This window comes from Arachis duranensis, chromosome 7, assembly GCF_000817695.3.
Source record: "Arachis duranensis cultivar V14167 chromosome 7, aradu.V14167.gnm2.J7QH, whole genome shotgun sequence".
Taxonomy (NCBI): domain Eukaryota; kingdom Viridiplantae; phylum Streptophyta; class Magnoliopsida; order Fabales; family Fabaceae; genus Arachis; species Arachis duranensis.
The window spans coordinates 52,645,705-52,665,964 of NC_029778.3; the positions used below are offsets into that span (position 1 = coordinate 52,645,705).

The 20,260-nt window shown below is 33.2% G+C and overlaps 2 protein-coding genes across 2 annotated transcripts; one reads left to right on the forward strand and one right to left on the reverse strand.

Moving 5' to 3' along the window:
* Positions 1-1,109: 1,109 nt before the first annotated feature.
* Positions 1,110-17,896, forward strand: LOC107458982 (kinesin-like protein KIN-7D, mitochondrial). The gene is made up of 25 exons (XM_016077196.3): positions 1,110-1,827; positions 1,949-2,046; positions 2,211-2,300; positions 2,462-2,514; positions 2,954-3,019; positions 3,413-3,466; positions 3,664-3,726; positions 4,087-4,165; positions 4,318-4,385; positions 4,619-4,675; positions 4,781-4,885; positions 5,309-5,413; positions 5,574-5,681; positions 5,771-5,902; positions 6,003-6,185; positions 6,587-6,745; positions 6,875-7,015; positions 10,854-10,973; positions 11,096-11,146; positions 11,305-11,352; positions 11,512-11,649; positions 15,923-16,645; positions 17,198-17,327; positions 17,442-17,541; positions 17,638-17,896. The coding sequence occupies exons 1-24, from the start codon at positions 1,493-1,495 to the stop codon at positions 17,525-17,527; spliced, it is 3,192 nt and encodes a 1,063-aa protein (XP_015932682.1). The 5' UTR covers positions 1,110-1,492; the 3' UTR covers positions 17,528-17,541; positions 17,638-17,896.
* Positions 17,897-19,740: 1,844 nt separating this feature from the next.
* On the reverse strand, positions 19,741-20,230 carry LOC110274139 (probable cinnamyl alcohol dehydrogenase 6). The gene is made up of 2 exons (XM_021127936.2): positions 20,047-20,230; positions 19,741-19,979 (listed from the first exon to the last, which is right to left on the reverse strand). The coding sequence occupies exons 1-2, from the start codon at positions 20,139-20,141 to the stop codon at positions 19,769-19,771; spliced, it is 306 nt and encodes a 101-aa protein (XP_020983595.1). The 5' UTR covers positions 20,142-20,230; the 3' UTR covers positions 19,741-19,768.
* Positions 20,231-20,260: the final 30 nt, after the last annotated feature.

Genomic DNA, 20,260 nt, shown 5'->3' on the forward strand with positions numbered 1-20,260 from the left:
TCCACAATAGCAACTTGTCCAATCTGCAAGTCAGCACCAGAATCACTCATACACTGTCTATTTTTTGTGTAGATGCTAATCTAGTATGGAAGAAGAGTTCTTTGACTTACCTCATTCCAGACCTCAGATGTTCCTTGTTTTTCGATTAGTAGAGGGATTTTGTGTTACAAACTAGATTTCAGGGAAAAAGCTCTCATAGAGTTCGACTGTTTTTTGTTAAAGCTTGGAATATTTGGAAGGAGAGGTGTCAGCGAGTCTTCGAGTATGTCCAGGAGCCTTCGAAAAAAATGCTAGCAACATCGCTTAAGTTGAACCAGGAGCTATTTATTTTGCCTTATGCATAATACTCTAAGATTTTTTTCTTGTTTATATTTTAAGTTATTTTCTTCTTATAATTTTATCTAGTCGTGAATATTTGGGAATTTTTTTTATTTCTCGTGCCTGATTTTTAGATATTATATTTATTTTTCTATTGAATAAAATATCACTATTATCTTAAAAAAATAGCAAATTGAAGTTTTTTTCTTAATGCTTGTTTAGGCGTCATTATTTTGATAAAAAAAAATATTTTTTTCAATGAAAAAAGATTTTTTTTATTTTTTAATGTGTTTGATAAATTTTTAGTAATATAAAAGTTAAAGCACTAAAAAATAAAAAAATATATTTTTTAAAAAGCTATAATTTATATATTTTTTTAAAAGATTTTTTTTAATTTTTTTTCATGTAATAAATAAAGAAAAAATTACTTTCATATTGTTATACCCAAATATTATTAATAGATAAATTTTTTTTTCTATAAAATATCCAAACATAAACTTACTTTTACTTTTTTTTTTTATAAAATCTTTTAAAAAAATAATTAAAAAAAATCTTTTTTTAGACCCAAGCAAATCTTTATTGGTGGTGATAGTGGACTATTGGGCAACAAGGTAATAGGCGCCGCAGTTATTCCCGCTCAATTTCACATTTTATTTTTTGAAAGCTTGTCCTCTCTTTTCTCATGCGCGGGCGCCTCCACTCCACAACTCATTCGCCACGTCATCACCGTAAAATTGAATTCCATATGCTACTGCCTTCAAAGTTCAAACCCTATCGTGAAAAGCTAAAAATAGAAAAAAAAGAAAGAAATTAAATTTAAACACATCATCTTCCCCAATCTCTCTCTCGCCTGTTACTGATTTTCTTCTTTCTTCACTGCAACTTCCTCTGTCTTAAGCAAGACGAAACAATCTCTCACTCTCTCTGCGTGTTCCCCTCCGCTTGTCACAGGTCACAGAAAATAATATCTTATCTTACTAATGTAGAAAAATAACAGAGAATAAAATAAAATGTTTTTTATTTAATTTCTTTTTTCAAAAAAGAGCAAGAGAACCAAATGCTCCACGCTTTAGTGTGTCAAGCCATGTGAGAGTTCTGACACATTCTCTTCCCCTCCATCGGCAATTCAATTTTGCTGGTCTCTACTGAGTCGCCAACTCGGTGAGTGAACCCAATGGCCTCGTCTTCGCGAGCAAGGAGTAGCTCACCGTTTTCTCACCGCAAATCCTCCACGCCTTACTCCTCCACCTCTTCATCCTCCTCCTTCGTGAACGGAAGGTTAATACCTCGCTCCAGCTCCTCCTCTTCCTCATCGTTCTTCAACTCCGGTGGCCGATCCATTACTCCGAGTCGTGGTCGCAGCGAGTCAACGTACTATGGTGGCGGCGCACGCAGCTACAGTGGTCGTTCGCCTGTGGCGTTCGGAAATGAGGAGCTGATCGCGGAGCCTTTGGATTCGTCGAGGTCCGCGGACAGCATTTCGGTCACGATTCGGTTTAGACCATTGAGGTAATGCTTAGATCTAGAGTTATGCTTTCAGATCCATTCCCTGCGGGATTGAATAGTTCGATTTTGGCGTTTGTGTCATTTGAAATTTAAACGTCACTGAAAGTGAATGGTGCGGTTGCAGTGAAAGGGAGTATCAGAGGGGAGACGAGATTGCGTGGTATGCCGATGGCGACAAAATTGTCAGACATGAGTATAATCCAGCTACTGCATATGCATTTGGTATTATATATTCCTCTTGTTATCTCTCTTGTCTTATTTTAGGAAGTAAATTTTAGGGTGAATTAGGTGTTTGGGGAAATCTACTGGGGAATTTTATATGATCCCGATATAAGTGAAGAAACTGTGGATGCTGATTCTACAATTATGATTTTGATTTGTGATAGATAGAGTTTTTGGGCCACATGCCAATTCAGAAGAGGTTTATGAAGTTGCAGCAAAACCTGTGGTGAAGGCTGCCATGGAGGGCGTCAATGGTACAAATTATCACTATCTAGATGGATTAACGCAAATCTGTTTTAGCTTTGATCTTATTTTTCTGCTTGAGTGAACTGGCATTGCACCGGTATAGTGTTAAGGCAGCTAACAACTAACAGAGTCATGCATTTGGGACGTAACTTTATTCTAAACATTGCAGGAACTGTGTTTGCCTATGGTGTGACAAGTAGTGGTAAGACACATACTATGCATGTAAGTGTCATTCTTTAATACCATACTTTCTCTTATTAGAGTTTTTTTTCTCTTTAAATCTGTTTTGTGCTGAAAGTAAATGTCTCCTGTGTCACTCTTATACTGGATTTTGTATTTTAGATCACACATATTGTATCATGTAGTGTTGGTTATTTGTCAAATTAGGATTGTGTGTTGAAGTTGATAGGACATTGTGGCATCGACTTATCCATGTAGCTAACACAACCTAGTGAGATAAACCTTGGTTGTTGTTTGAAAGCAAAAGGAAAATACATTACAAGAAAGTAGATAGTTTAACATTTTGTAATCTGATTCCAAAAAGATTCACAGTGTTGATTTTGTTTTAAAATACTTTCTGCCTGCAACTGCATCGTCTAATTCATTTACTTTTCTTGGTAGAATTTTCTCTCAAGTTCTGTTTTGATCATAATATGTGCAGGGAGACCAACATTCTCCAGGTATCATACCTCTGGCTATAAAGGATGTTTTCAGCATGATCCAAGATGTAAGATATTCTCCAAACTTAGTAAACATGGATCGTTTCTTTATTGTGTGGGTTACTTTTAATTACCTGTGCAGCATTGTGCGCCACTATTGTTCATTTTAATGTTATATTTTGAAGTAAAAACTACAAATCGTGTTTTTGTACCTGCTTTGATAATTTTTGTGAATATGTGTTTGTGTTGGTTACTCTCTGTCTCTTGTAATTGAAGCCATCTACTTGTCACTCTCTTGAAAAGTTGAACATCATTAATACTTTTTACCTTGGTTAATATTTATGCCTTTGTTGAGTTATTCACAAGAATACATAAGCTCTATGCTTTGATTGGAAGCTGTAACTAATAGTTACTCGCTTACAGCAACATTATTTGAAAATCTGATTATACCTTTTCTGCAGACCCCAGGAAGAGAATTCTTGCTGCGAGTATCATATCTAGAAATATATAATGAGGTAAAAAACAATTCTTTGTTCCATCATCTTGGAGCTGAACTAGGTCTTGCACATTAAAAAATGATACCTTGGCAGCAGCCTTTTCCCCCCTATCCTCTGCCTCTTTGTGTCATTGATTATCATTTATCATATTGTATTTAGTTTATAAACTATTTTGTTTTAATAGATGTGCGCTGGCTGTTTCTACTTGTTGTCAGGTGATCAATGATTTGCTTGATCCAACTGGCCAAAATTTGCGAGTTAGCTTTGAACAAAAACTGGTGTGGTGTGGCCATGGCTGATAAACTGGTTGATGTTCAGTTATGATGTTGGATTCTTATAATTTCTTTTTCCATCATCCTCTCTTTAAGCTTACAATATAGTATCGTGATTGCAGGTTTATTATTTGAAGATTAAGTCTTCATTTATTACACTCCTATTCTATGATTTACAAATAATAAAAGAAATTATTTCTATATGTTAAATCGTGTTTTTGTTTTTTCATTAAAGAAAATTTAATTACAATATCTGTGATTGGAAGAAAATTTGAAATAATTGTCAATTTTGAATTTGAGACAGTTTCTTGTTTTCTTAAGTCCAATTTGGGATATATTTGATTTGTTGTTCCTCCTTTATTCCAGGGAACGTATGTGGAGGGTATAAAGGAAGAAGTTGTTTTATCTCCAGGACATGCACTTTCTTTTATTGCTGCTGGAGAAGGTACTTATGTTGACACTGACAGTGACAGTCACATATACCCAAGTTATTATTGTTTTAATTGAACTTTTAATAATATACTATTCGGTAGTCAGCTAGTCATGATTAATGATAAGTTGAGAACATTCTTTAACACGGTTTTGCTTGGATGGCAGAGCATCGTCATGTTGGATCAAACAATTTTAATCTGTTTAGTAGTCGGAGTCACACGATATTTACATTGGTAAGCTACTAACATGGTTGATATGGTAGTGTTAAAATTGCCATCTAATAACCGTTTTCTACACTTCAATTTTAAGAGTTAATACTAAGAGTGTATTTGCTATAGTTTTTGGGGGAAAAAATCTGGAATTTTATAAATTATAATTTTTATGTAATTTAGAATGTTGAAACTTGAGATTTAAAAATTGAAAATCAACCTTTTTGCGATTCTGATTTGTTATGATACTTTTGCAGATGATTGAAAGCAGTGCCCATGGCGATGATTATGATGGAGTGATCTTCTCTCAGCTTGTATGTGAAACTTATTTATAAATTATTACTTGGAGGTGTCCATATTCATAGTTGATGAACAACCATTCTCAGTCTCATCTTATTTTTCTTTTTATTATCTTTCAGAATCTAATTGACTTGGCTGGATCTGAGAGCTCAAAAACTGAAACAACTGGGTTAAGAAGAAAAGAAGGATCTTACATCAACAAAAGTCTTTTGACCCTTGGAACTGTAGGTGTCTTCCTATACAATTCTTTATATATTTGGCCTTCGATAAGTTTTTCTTGGGCCATGTTTTATTTGCTACCGAGACCTCTAGTTGTATATAATAAGCATGCAGTAACTCTGATAAAGATATAGTTATTACTGCATAAAATTGATGTATTTCTAATTATTTTATTTATTTTTTGGGTAAGCGAGTTAGCCAGAAATCATTGCATCAGTAAAGTAGATTATGTTAAGTGTTAGTGAGATGATATTTATCACTGAACGGATTGTCAAAAACAGCCATGCTTAGTTGTGCAAATGCTTGTTATTTGTTTGGTTGGAACTGGAGATAGATGAAAATTGCTTACCCTTTCTTTTGCCAGCTATTGTTGTTTTGGGTATTGGGATGCATGATTAAGGTTCGAATTTTATGGTTTCAATGTGAAGGTTATAGGAAAACTGAGCGAGGGGAAGGCATCTCATGTTCCGTATCGAGATTCAAAGCTAACCCGGCTGCTGCAGTCCTCTCTTAGTGGGCATGGTCATGTTTCAGTAAGTTTCGGATTCTACAAACTTCTTTGTTGATTAGATGGTTTAACCGTCCTTTTATTATGTACAAATGCCGAGTTATTATTCTATTTCAATATGTCATTTACATCGATGGGTTGTGCATATTTGAACATTAATATTTGTTTAAATACGACAATTTCAGCTTATATGCACAGTTACTCCAGCATCCAGTAATATGGAGGAGACTCATAATACTTTGAAGTTTGCCAGCAGGGCAAAACGAGTAGAAATATATGCCTCACGCAATAAGGTTAGCTGAAACTATTAATTTACCTATATGCCTTACATATAAGCATTTTTTGGAGGTACCTGATTTTTTATGGAAATATATGTCAACAGATTATCGATGAAAAATCTCTAATTAAGAAATACCAGAGAGAAATTTCAGTTCTTAAACTCGAACTTGATCAGTTAAAGAAGGGCATGCTTGTTGGTGTCAATCACGAGGAGATTCTGACGTTAAAACAGAAGGTTTTAGCTTCCTCTGATACTACTTTCATAATATGATGGTTTTTTAGTACCGTACTTCTGTGATTGTGTGTAACCATTTCTGTCATGCTTTCGTCATTAGTTGGAAGAAGGTCAAGTGAAAATGCAATCAAGATTGGAAGAAGAGGAAGAAGCTAAAGCTGCTCTAATGAGTAGGATCCAGAGGCTAACCAAACTCATTCTGGTATCCTCAAAGAATGCAATTCCTGGATATATAGCGGATGTTCCCAGCCACCAGCGAAGTCTTTCTGTTAGCGAGGATGATGTGAGCTCCTCCTTCGATTAAGTGTCCAGAATGTTATACTGTTTGCTACACTTAAAATTCTAAGTGCTTGGTTTTTTGGCTCAATATTATTTGCCGTAAAACTGCTTTAGCACATTTAACTTTCTCATGATATTCTATCCATATAGCTGACAAATTTTATGATTTTACTGCTGGTAGACATTGAAGTTGTTCTAGGTAGTTATTTTTTGTTTCTTCTCGTCACCGATTTAGTACTTGAAACTAAAATTTGTGTGTTCATGATCGATGGATAAAACCATTTCACGAGAACCATTTGTGTGTGTCTCTTTAACAGCTAGCTTTTTTGTTTTAGAAAGCAAAGCAATATGGTTTTCTAAACAGTAGTACAGTACGTAAAATTGTTAAATCTTTTTTATTTTTAGAAATTTGATGCCCCGCGTGATGGTGGGTTGATTGAAAATGAGAGCCAAAAGGATGCTTCTGCATCGAGTAAATGGAACGGAGAGTTCTCCCCAGCTAGCAGTACTGTTACTGAATCAACACAAGCTGGTGAATTGATCAGTAGAACAAAACTGGCAGCGGTATGTTCGTTTCACTTCTCCCTAACAATATCTGTTTCAAATAGATTTTATTATTGGATGCTCTGGGCAGAGTTGTATTTCACTATAGATCCATCCATCCAAAATTCTTAACTTGATTGGTAATTGTAGGGAGGGATGACAATGTCTGATCAGATGGATCTTCTTGTTGAACAAGTTAAGATGCTTGCTGGAGATATTGCTTTCAGTACCAGTACTCTGAAGCGCTTGATGGAGCAGTCTGTAAATGACCCTGAAAGCTATAAAACTCAGGTATATTGCACTTAATTGTGTTGGCATGATCTATTTTGTGCTTGCATCTCGAGCTATTGCTTTCACTTTGATACCAGGAGCCGATGCGAGGGAAATCCCACCGTAATTTTGAATGGAAATGGATAAGAAAAAGGAGAATAAAATTTCTAGTTGTCAAGACATTTCAAATAGCGATAATTAAATAGGATGACTAGCATCTATTTAAAGAAATCAAAATAAGATTAAATTAGAGATTTGAGACGGTGAGGGTGCGGTTAAGAGAAAACATGGCAGATTGAAATTCTTTGTTCTTCCATGATGGTTAGCCTTTCTGGGGAGACATTGGAAGTTGGTTTTCCAGACAAAATCCCTGGCAAAGAGGTGCGGGTAGTGGAATCAAGGTCGGCAATAGGCTTGACTGAATTCCTCCATCACCGTGAAGATGGTGGGAGGCTTGATGGTTCAAGTTTGGCCACGCAGGATTGTGCGCAAAGGAAAAGCATCGCCAAGGGTGAAGGTTTGAGGTGGAGGAAGCTGTGATTGATAGCGCCTCTGTTAATGAATTGAACACTGGTAGCCGCTGAGTGTTAGGCTGGTGACCCACGGTCTTTTTAGTTCAGGATATAGGTTAGTGTTACCTGTTTATTTATTATCGACTATACTACGTGTACACCAAAATTAGCACCAAAGTCAGCCACAAATATAAAATATATATTGAAATACAACAACAACAATAAAATCTTGTCCCATTAGGTGGGGTCGACTATATGGATCAAACGACGTCATTGAGTTCTATCATGTATCATATCTACAGAGAGACCGTTTACATGTAAATCTCGTTTGACTATTTCATAGATGGTCTTCGTAGGTCTTCTTCTGCCTTTCACCCGTTGTCCATCTTTTATCTCATCTACTCTCCTGACTGGGTGCTCTGACGATCTTCTCAAATGTCCAAACCAAAATCAATTAAACCACATATGTATTTATATACAAATATATTAGTGGCTAGTTTTAGTAGCTGATTTTGGTATATGAATAACATTTTTTATTTACAATAATAGGAGTTGAGTTTTAGTATTTTTTGTTGGGACAAATATCTTGGTAAAAGTATATTATTGAGAGCCTTCTTTGAGATTAAAATCACTTCAAATATAACTGTGAGGTTGCATAAATTTTTCAATTGAAATGGTGTTTTAGTGTCATTGTTGTTCTAGAGTGTCATTAGATTTGAGGCAGTTGTGCTCAATAATTTTTTTGCTGCTCCATCAGAAAGCACAAAAGTTGTTGTAAAATTTTGATTTGAAACCTTTAATTTAATTTTGAACCTGGAAAATTTAAGTTAATAATTTATAATTAGATAAAATTTTTATGATAAATATATATGTGCCATAAATGTATTTGTTTCCTTTTTCTGTGTGCTTTCTTATACTTTTCATATTCAATATAGTTCCATCTAAATTTATCATCAATTTTGTTTATAACGCTAAAATTGTGAAAATATTTTTCTATTCGAATTTCTAATTTTTGTTATTATTAGATATATGGTATTTGAGTTGTATGATGTATGTTGTGAGTTTTTGTGGTCATATCTAATTATCTGATTTTCATTGCATGGTCATTAGATATTGGATAATTATTCAATTTTTGATCATCCTATTTTAAAGATTTGTTTTAACATATTCTTAGCTTGGTATCTCTATTATTTTTTCATATTGACCAATTTTTTTAGGAGATTATATATATTTGTTAAATTGAATAATAAAATGAATGAATTAATATTTAAAAGACTTGTTATTATGAAATATCCATAAATAAACTCTACAGATTTTTGAGTTTGTGGATTGATATAGATTTTTGTACTTGAAGTTGTGCTATTCAAATAGTCTCTTGAATATATTATAATATAATAGTTAAAAAAGAAATAACTGTAGACGAAATGAAGTTAAAGTTATGTTGAAAAATTTTTGGCATATAAGATCTTGTGGATGTAGACCCTTTCCAAAATAAGATTGTGGTATATTTTTCTAGTTCAATTATATAAAATATAATTCTTTTAGATAAAAAATAATATATTTAAAATTTTTATGAAAAAGAACATATATTTGTATTCACTAATCAGATGTCACTACAATAATTTTTTGACACTTTGTCTGTATTGTTATTTCGTTGTCCATTTAAGTTGATATGTTCCTCCAGAAACTGACTTTCAATACAATATTTCTAAAATTATTACTACCTTGTTAATTATTATCATGTAAATTAAAAATGAATTATATATTTATCTTTATACTCATTAAGTACCAACTCCATTCTTTGTATTTTTATGGATTTTTTTTATATTTATTTGTTCTTATTCTCCTAGTACATACAGTTTTCTAATGGCATCTACGATAGTAAGAATAAAATTTTTTAGAATATTTATTTTTTGTGTGTATAATTTTTCGTTGACCGACTTGGTCAGACAATGTCTCAAGTAATACAACTCAATAATGTTGGAGAATCTTTAAAACTGGTTTTTTGATTTTGTTCACAGTAGTTGTGAGCAAAAAGTATACACTTGTACCTTTAATTAACCTATACAAATTATATGCCTCTTCTATTTTCAAATTTTTATAGTATAGACTTTTCTTTTTTGTAAATGTTTAAATTTATTCATCATATTTTTTCTCACAATTACATGAAAAGGTGTTTCCTGCACGGTTAGTAAATCATAGTTAAAAAGTTAGTAAATAAAATTGTTAATGTTAAATTTTTTTAGTTATTACAAAAGCAACAACCAGTAGCATATTTAAGTAAGTATAATTATAAGAATCTTAAAATATAATTATATGTAAAATATTACAAATTCATGAAAAAAAGTATAACAGTAAAAGTAATAAGAGTGTTTTTCATTTTAAAAATACAATAAGTATTTTTGTTTTGTACTTTCTCATCTAATATACTAATTTCTAAATAGATAAGCATTTTTTTATTTGTTTGTGTAAATATTTTTTATTGGACTTTGATAAACTAATTATATGTTTGTTTGGTGATACTGTTTAAAGAATGGTGCTCCATTGTATAACTTTGAGATGTTCTATAGTTTGAAAATAATTAAAAAAATTAGAACTAGAAAAATTATTTGAGAATGAGAATACGTATAATATAATATAAAAATAAAAATCAACTATATGATCATGGTATATTTGAATATATTTATTAAGAATATTTTGTTGTGTCAAATTTGAGGTTACTTTAAAGAATTTTCAACTGTTGGCGCGAGAGTTTGTGAAATGAAATAATTGTGGTAAGAGTGTTATGTATGATATATAAGTAAGTCATACAGTATGAAATTTATATATGTGTGATTTAAAATTTATGATTAATATTATTATTATGACACTTTTAATGTTGATGTTTATTACATTTAATTAGTATTTTATATTTTTATTGAATAATATATAACAAATTAATTAATTAATTATAGGGGGGTTATAGTTTTAATTAGTTGTGACGGTTGTAATACAAATTCATTAAGCAAAAAAAATAGAAAAACTTGTGCTGCATTTTCACAACAAAAACTTCACTATTAAATACAAGTAAATAATGAATTAAAAATCTTATTCAAGAAGAATAGAGAAGGACAAGAAATTCTTGTTTTCACTGAAAAATAGATTTTTTTTATTTTTTAAAAATATTTTATTAAAAGTTGATTATTAAATTTTGTCAAGTAATCAAATTTGCTGACATACATTATTAGTAAGAGATAGTATGACTTCGACTTAATGTAGAAGTTGGTATTAACTTTTATATAATAAAAATAGATACATGCTTGTATAGTTGATTATGTTCTTCTTAGAAGGTCCTTTCTTTGTTGTAGATTGACAACTTGGAACGTGATATCCAAGAAAAAAGGAAGCAAATGAGGGTGTTGGAACAAAGAATAACCGAATGTGGCGAATCTTCTGTGGCTAACTCATCATTAGTTGAAATGCAGCAGGTATTGATATGGTATTGAAGTTAACCTTTTTAGATTTGAAGGGTGCTTCTTTATATAGGTGCATGTGCTTTAAGAAAGCTTACTTATACCTTCGAATTTCCTTTATTGGCTTGTTGGCACAGACAGTTACAAGATTAATGACTCAATGTAACGAAAAGGCCTTTGAGTTGGAGGTAAGTAATATCTTATCCATGTTAAAATATTTCTTCACTAATCAATTTATGTCCCCCATCTATTTTTTCGGCATTGCATTGTGCATGTTCAACATGATCCACGGGCAACCCCCTAGTCGTTCGCTTGTAATAACTAATGTCTTCTACATTATCTGTAGTTAAAATCTGCAGACAACCGTGTCCTTCAGGAACAACTAAATGATAAGGTATGCGTGTTTCCTGTGCAATGGGTCTTCCGTGTGCATTTTATTTCTTTATCCTTTTAAGTTTACCGACTTTCTTAAAGTTGAAGATGCTGAAATCTCTTACAATTAATTACGAATTTTCCTATTTTGACATTTTTCTTTGGTTTGTCTCTTGTGCAGTGTAATGAAAACAAAGATTTGCAAGAAAAAGTAAAGGTGCTAGAGCAGCAACTGGCAGCAGTAGCTAGTGGTACATCTTCAGAAAGGCCCATATCTAGAGGACACATTGATGAGTTAAAAAAGAAAATACAGTCCCAGGTATCTGAGAATTTATTGCATATGTTGTTGCAAAGTGCTAAACCTAAAGAAAGTGGAAAACCACATCCTAAAAGCTAGTTATTAAGGAGAAAGAAGCACTCTCCTTAAATACAACATCAAGTATCTATACTACTTGATGTGAGGCTTTGGACACACCATAATACCCAAATCTCTAACAAATCACTGACCCTGAAAAATCGATGTCTAGGTTGTCTTCAATCTATCAACACTAACCCAGTGGCCAGTGGTAGCTACTCGTCTATTGACCATCAGTGTTCTGTATTTACCTTAATATAGCCTATTGGTAGCCCTACCCTTGCTGCCAACAACCGAAGTTCCGATACCATTGTTAGACTAGGCAGTAGCAACAGAGTAAGAGTAAGAGGTGTAATAGAATTATAGAAGAGAGAGTAGAAGTGAGGGAGTGGATAAGAAACAGAGGAGCTCGAAGATATCCAGGTGATACCCTCCCAGTCTCTGATGTATTAATTGAAGAATAAAATGCTGAAAGGTAGAGAACAAGGTAGCATTAGAGAGGCTACCACTCTCCTTAAGTCCAAAGGTCCTGACATCCCAAATCGTTTCTCTTTTCTATTGATTCCCTTCATCCGTCTTATATACATTGTGGATCCTCTCTCCTGTAACATAATTTATCCCTTTCTCACACCCTCCCACTAATTTTCCAGCTGTCCTATTTGTTACATCTGCTGGTCCACTATATTTTCGTTTTCAACCATCTTATCTTTCACTATTCTCATGTAAATAAAAGGCAAAAGCGCTATATTTTACCTTTCTTCGCTAACTGAATGAATTACCTCTTTTTCCTCATTCTTCTTGTTTTCTTCACTTGGGTACTTAACAAAAGGCTGAATGGGTTATGTGCTTTCAAATATCATTTGCTGGCTTTCTATCCAATTATTTTGCACTAGACCAATTTGATTATGTGTCCCATTAGCAAATTTTGACACCATCAACAAAGAAAGTGATGAAAGGACTAATATGATTAACTTAAAATCTTTAAAGAAGAAATTTAACTAAAAAATTCTTTCGAGAACCAATTTGAAAAACGAGTAATCTTTTTGGACGAATTTGACCATTCACTCGGATTAGTATTGAACCTACTATTCAATTAGAGAATTATGCTATAAATGTGAATATGATATAATAGTATAGTTATGCATGATATAATTAGAAACCCAATTTCTCTCTTGGTCCTAATTCTAGGATTTCTATTATATTCTCCCTGGATTTCTACTTAATACTCTATCTCTTGATACAAATTCGTATCAATTTGAATTCTTTCTATAAATAATTGCAAGACCAAAAGTAAAGTGAGAATTCTAGAATGGATGAAGGTAACAGTTTTTAGGATGGATTAAATGTTGTTAATTTTTATTTCTTACATAAATCGGTTATAATATGAGACATCTGCAGTACATAGTCAATTCCAAACCTGGATTAAGGAGAAGAATTGTATTAGGTTTTCGACAGCCAACATAAAAACATAGTCGAATCTTCATGACATGGACCAAAGACATTGCGCTAAAGCTAAGCCGTTGTCCGGAAGCAACATGCTGTATGGCTTGCGGACAGTGTCAAATAAGCAAGAGTCGCTGCATCGGTGCTCAAGTGTAGTGTTAAATGAGCAAGGATTTCCACTTTTTATGAATGGACGAAGGTAAATAAGCTAGTTCACAAAGAAAAAGGTAAAGATTGAAGCGACAAAAGGCTGAGATTTGGGACATGGAATATAGGCACTCTAATAGGAAAATCTATGGAGGTGATTGATATCATGACAAAGAGGAAGATTAACATCAAATGCCTACAAGAAAAAAAATGAGTCGGTGCGAAGGTTAGGGAGTTGGATACTTTTGGGTTTAAACTTTGGTACATATGAAAGGTGAAGAATAGAAATGAGGTAGGTATTATCGTGGATAAGCAGTGGAAGAAGGTCATGGTGGATGTCAAGAGGGTGAGTGGTTGGATCATCTCTATCAAATTTGTGGTGGAAGGAGGTATTTTTCATGTGATTAGTGCCTATGCACCGCAAGTGGGTTCGGACGAGCAATACAAGATAATATTTTGGGAGGATTTAGAGAGTTTGGTCCAAGATATACTTTCGGGAAATAAGATTTTCTTAGAAGGAGATTTAAATGACCATATTAGAAGAGAAGTGGTTAGGTATGGAAGTATTCATGGAGGCCATAGCTTCAAAGTGGTTAATACTGAAGGTAAAATTATTTTAGATTCTTTCTCAACTTTTGACATTCTCATCGCAAATACATGTTTTAAAAAGAGAGATGAACATCTTATAACCTATAGGAGTGGTATGACAAGCTCTCAAATAAACTTCTTTTTGTTAAGGAGAGTCTACCGAAAATTTTGCATTAATTGTAAAATTATTCCGGGTGAAATTTTAACAACACAACATAGGATGCTCGTCATGAATTTTCGCGTTGAGCAAAAGTTGAGGAAAAGACATTATACGAAAAATCCAAGGACGAGGTGATGCCGAATGAAAGGTGATGAATAATAAGTTTCCTAAGATGGGTAGGAGAAGAGACAAAGTGGGAAGGGGATGGAAGTGTGGAGGAGATATGAAGGGAGATGACAGAAGTTATTAGAAGAACAGTAAAAGAAAGTTTTGGTAAATCTAGAGGAATAGGATTAAGAGACAAAAAGTCCTGATATGAGTGTATAAGAAAAGATAAAGGCAAAAAAGGAGTGCTTTAAAGAGTAGTTTTTGTGTTGTAATGCAGATAACTGAGAAAAATATAAGGTGGCTAAAATTATAGAAGGATCAAACTCATGAGCTATACCATAAATTTATGAGAAAGGGTGATAGAATGGAGGCTGAGACAAGAGACAAGTAATAGAGAAGCAATTTCGTTTATATTAGACAGATTCCCCACTGAAACTACATACCTATTAAGAAGGATGATGGAGAAGTATAATAGTAATAAAAAGGATCTATATATGGAGTTTATTATTTTAGAAAATGTGTACGATAAAGTACCAAGGGAGGTCTTACGAGAGTTTTTGGAAAGGAAGAAAATAAGAGTTGCATATATTCGTACAATTAAAGATATGTATGATGTGACTATAACTAGTATGAAGACTCAAGGTGGTGTAACAGAGGAATTTTCTATTGGTATAGGATTATACTAGAGATCATCCTTAAATTCATATATTTTCACATTAGTTTTGGAAGTACTCACAGAGCATATCCAAGAGCCTGTGCTATGGTGCATGCTTTTTGTCGATAATGTCGTCCTTATAGGAGATTCATGAGAAGACTTAAATAAAAAATTAGATTTATGGAGAGAAGTTCTAGAAGTGTATGATCTGCGCATAAGCCATAGTAAAACAGAATATATGCAATGTAAGTTCAGCAGTCAAAGGAAAAATCCTGATACAGAGGTGAAGATTGGAAAAAGCATCCTACGAAAAGTTAAAAATTTTAAGTATCTTGGGTGCATCATATATGATAATGGAGAGATTGAACTAGATGTAAATCACAGAATCCAAGTAGGTTGGTCAAAATGGCGGAATGCGTCTGGTTTTACATGTAACAAAAATGTAAGTTAAGTATAGTAGAGATGAAGATGTTGAGATTGATGAGTGGTCCTATGCGATTAGATAGAATAAAGAACGAAGATATAAGAGAGAGAGTTGGAATAGTACCTATTGTAAAAAAGATGGTAGAATTGCGTCTCAGATGGTTTGGACATGTGACAAGAGGACCGACAGAGCATCCAGTCAGGAGGGTGGATGAGATGAAAGATGGATAAGGAGTAAAAGACAGATAAAGACTTAGGAAGAGCATTCATGAGGTGGTCAAACGAGATCTATATGAAAATGGTCTTTTTATAAACATGATATATGATAGAGTTCAATAACATCTAGTCAATCCCATCTAGTGGGATAAGACTTTGTTGTTGTTGTATTATTCAATTACTAAGTCCTGTTAATTTATGCTTTCCATAGCTCTTATTGGTGTGACAAAATGGAGTAAATAAATACGAGGAAAAGAGATGTTGCTAATCTTGCTATAAGATGATGTGGCAACAATATAGAATACTGTGTCAAACTTTTAACAATACTACTTTGGTCTCTTTTTTTATAAATAGATAGATTCCTTTGCCGTTTTCCCTTGCCGTTCCTAGATTATAATCAATGAAGGAAACATGGCCTAGGTTTACATTTAAAATCATTTGAGGTCTTTTCTATTTAATTTCACTAAAGGTACATTTGTCTTTTCATATGTTATCAGGAGATAGAAAATGAAAAACTAAAGCTAGAGCAAGTTCACTTATCAGAAGAAAATAGTGGATTGCGTGTGCAGAATCAGAAACTCTCTGAAGAAGCTTCTTATGCCAAAGAGCTTGCCTCTGCTGCTGCTGTAGAACTGAAGAATTTGGCTGGGGAAGTCACAAAACTTTCATTGCAGAATGCAAAATTGGAAAAAGAATTGATGGCTGCACGGGACCTGGTCAATTCTCGTAGTGCTGTTATGGCAAATGGTGTCAACCGCAAGTACAATGATGTTAGATCTGGGAGGAAGGGGAGATTTTCTAGTCGTGCTAATGAAATTTCAGGAGCTGGTCTAGATGACTTCGAGTCATGGAGTCTTGATGCTGATGATTTGAAGCTGGAACTGCAGGCTAGGAAACAGCGAGAGGCAGCTCTTGAGGCTGCCTTAGCTGAGAAGGAATTTATGGAAGAGGAATACAGGAAAAAGGCTGACGAAGCCAAGAAGAGAGAAGAAGCCTTGGAGAACGATTTGGCAAATATGTGGGTCCTTGTTGCGAAGTTAAAAAAAGAAGGGGGCGCTGCCCCAGAATCAAACATTGATAAGAAAAATGATGGTGCAGAGCATATGGATAATCCAAAAACTGATGACGTTGAAAATATTGAACCCAAGGAGCAAGTTTTGGATGTATCAAAACCAGACATTGATATTCCCAAGGATGAACCATTGGTTGCTCGCCTTAAGGTAACACTTTTCCTTAGTTATTTATATGGTTTGTTGTTGTGGGAAAATTCTTTTAAGTGATTTTGCTTTGTTTGATCACCAGAATATATCGTAGTGCCACTTTCTATTTTTCTTCCTAGATATTTTTTTTTTCAATTTTGTTGGCACACAAGTTAGGCTTAGGAAGAAATCTTTTGGGATGAAAGGTCGAGCAGTATATATTGTGAAAAAATTTGATAAAATTTTGCCTGAAGTATGATCATGAGAGAACAAAACCTGTTTAAGCCACAATAAAAAGTAACGTAGAGACAAAAAAAGAAACTGTAGGTGAATGAAATGATTAGTAGAGACTAAGATATAAATTACTTGTCTATAAAATGTATTTATGATAGGACTACTAAAAGCATTATCGATCTTATGTATTCAACTTCACCGAATGGGAAAGTACTTCATTTTTGTTTTTAGGTTTGGCAAAGCACATATTATTTTCATATTTGCTGCAAAATCATGTAATAAATGCTGATATAATTGATTCTTTGAATTTAGTTTTTGAATTATGATTTTTCCCTTCAGGCACGCATGCAAGAGATGAAAGAGAAAGAACTAAAAAATCATGGAAATGGTGATGCCATTTCCCATGTTTGTAAAGTATGTTTTGAATCTCCGACTGCAGCAATTCTTCTTCCATGCCGGCATTTTTGCTGTAAGCCTTTTCGAAGCTTATCTGAATATTTTATTCTTGTAAATTTTGTTGATTTTTCTTCAAATTTTCTCTATTTTTGGGTCCCACTTACATCTTCTCGTTTGCTCTTTACAGTGTGTAAATCTTGTTCACTTGCTTGCTCCGAATGCCCAATATGTCGCACCAATATTACAGATAGACTTTTTGCTTTTACACCTTAACCCTTTTAATAGAGGTCTTGCAATTATATTATAATATTTTAATCAACCTATAAGCTGTTGTTTAGTAACAAAATTTAATGTTTTCGCTTGTCTGTTTTAAATTTTTGCAGGGACTTGTTTCATTGAGTGAATATATTCCATGCAACTACGGATGCAATTCTTTTATTAGTTTTCCTGTATGTAAAACCATTTTAAAGGTATATCAAATTCTCATTTCCTTTACTCTGCCCCAAGAGAACTGTAAAATAGGGGGAGACGGGTGCGGGGGAAGAATGTAAAAAGGGAACAGTGTAAACTGCACTGCTGAAGTACATATTATGCGCAATGTATGCTTCTTTTCTGTAATACATCAGAAATTTTTTGGCCATCCTCTCTAGTCTATATATCGTGTTAATCAAAACTTGAATTGCTTAGTTTAGTTTAGCCAATTAACTTTTACTAATAATGAATCGTGGAGATTCTTTATTTTGCCGAATGATCTCATAATTACTACTCCAAGAAACATAATCTGTTCAATATTGTGAGCTTCTTTTGACTGTCTTGAAAGGTGTTACACCTATTTCAATCCTAGTTCCTATGTTGAATTATTGACGGCTGCAATATACGTGGGAAAGGTCCTACTTGAAAGGTATCAACCGAGAGTTGAACAGTATAGATGTTTCGCATCATTAAATTCGGAAAATTTCAAATATGATGTTCGATTGAACTATGCTTTACGTTGAAAGTTGAATGAATTGATATTAGTTTGAAAATTGATGCCATGTCCACCCGGCCATTGATGAGGATTGTTATATGCAACATATATTACTTTTAAATATATAACTAAAATAATAAAAATAAGGTCTTTTTTATACCATAAAAAGGTACAAGATAAATGTATAAAACAAATTGTACAAACATCATTCATCATTCAAGATTACCAGGACTCTGGCCTTCTTACAAGAAAAGTATAACATAGAACATTTTTGTGGTACCGGCACCTTTTTGGTTTGATTTGTTCGTGTGTACAATTGAATAGTACAGATTCAACACTTGAGTACCCACCGTAAGGGTAAACGATTTTACAATTTGCATGTGAGACTGTCAATAAGACTTCTCAATCATATTCCAGATCGTGTCCGTCCTCTTCTCATTTCAAAACTTCAATTTAAGATTTTAAAACAGACTTGAAATGTCTCAACGTTTTAAATTTGAATAAAAGTCTAACAGGTATCCCAAATCCTTTTGTTTTATGATTTAAATACCCTAAAGTTCATTCCTTTCAATCCTATTCTTCTGTCTCTTTCTTCTTCCACCTCTTTCTCTCACAAGAATATTCCGTGTATGAACACAAATAAGAGTCAACTTTATAAGTTGATAAGTCTTCTTTCACCTCTTTCTCTCACAAGAGTATTGCGTGAGTGAATACAAAGAAGAGTCAATTTTATAAATTGATCAAGAAGCGTTAGAAAAAGTAGGAATTTTTTTATTTTACATGTCTTGTCATTATTATGCCAAATTTTTATTATCTATGTTTACTATACATAGCTTTATCTTTTCATCCTTGATACTTGTTTTATAACATTAATCCTTTTTTCTTCACGCATATACTTAATTTATCATCCAAATTTCTATCACATATAAATTTATCATTATATAAGGTTTTTAATTAGAAATACATGCATAATTTTATGATTTTGTTGATTGATACTATTTCTATAATGGTTATCATTATATTACAAACTATGTAAGTCAAGAGTATCTATATTTTGTGAACTCTATACGGATTATTTAATTTGCACCATCATTGTTATATTTTTGTAAAGAGCAATATTAGGAACCAAAAGGATATTAGCAAATAGCCCAGCCAAATATTTTTAGGCAAATCTAAAATCTCTACGAGTTAATATATATAGATGTTTCTTCTGCTAAGTATCAGAATATTTCTTTTTCATACTAAATGAATGTTCTTTTATATATTTTTCGATTTTTTTTATTACAAATATAAATGTCTCTATTTCTTTAATAATTTCATATTTTTTTAAAATTTTATAGATATTTAATTATTTTTGCTAAAATATAACTAGATATTTCTTTTGTTAAGTATTAGGATGTTTTTTTCATATTAAATGAATGTTTTTTTATAATTCTGTAATTGTGTAGTTTGCAATCTCTTTAATCATCAAAACAGCACCTAGAGCAACATCTGCAACAAACCCCTAATTACAAAACATGTGTGTTAAATACAAAATAGAAACTCCATCATCCACCATCTTTCTCACTAGCATCATAGCACCATCCACCTTTGAATCCCTTCACTTCCCTCCCCACCTTGCTTACCACCCCAACGATCTCGTGCCCCGGAACAACCGGGTACCTAGTGATTCCCCATTCATTTTTGACGTAGTGAATGTCCGTTTGGCAAATCACACAGTACAAGATCTCTATGCTCACGTCATTAACACCGTTCTCTCTGCACAACAAACTAACTAAGCTACAAATCCAAATACATTCAAAGTATGTATTAAATATGTATATACCTTCTTTTGAAAGTGTAGGGGGTTATGTTGCCAGAAGAATCATGAGCAGCCCATTCAGAAACTGTTTGTGTGTGATTGGGTGTGGTCTCAGCCATGATCCAAGAATGAATTCCTGATCTAATTGTTTCTACTTTCTACTGATGATGTGAGCAGCATTGGTGAGAAAGAAGTATGTGTGCCTGAATATTGGAGGTGGGTAGGTTAATGTGAGAGA

Coding starts and splice junctions, on each gene's coding strand:
- LOC107458982 (XM_016077196.3), top strand. CDS start 1,493: ATGGCCTCGTCTTCGCGAGCAAGGAGTAGCTCACCGTTTTCTCACCGC. Junction 6,746..6,874: donor GTAGAACAAAACTGGCAGCG/GTATGTTCGTTT, acceptor TGGTAATTGTAG/GGAGGGATGACAATGTCTGA. Junction 11,650..15,922: donor AAAAGAAAATACAGTCCCAG/GTATCTGAGAAT, acceptor ATATGTTATCAG/GAGATAGAAAATGAAAAACT.
- LOC110274139 (XM_021127936.2), bottom strand. CDS start 20,141: ATGGCTGAGACCACACCCAATCACACACAAACAGTTTCTGAATGGGCT. Junction 19,980..20,046: donor CCCTACACTTTCAAAAGAAG/GTATATACATAT, acceptor TTTGTTGTGCAG/AGAGAACGGTGTTAATGACG.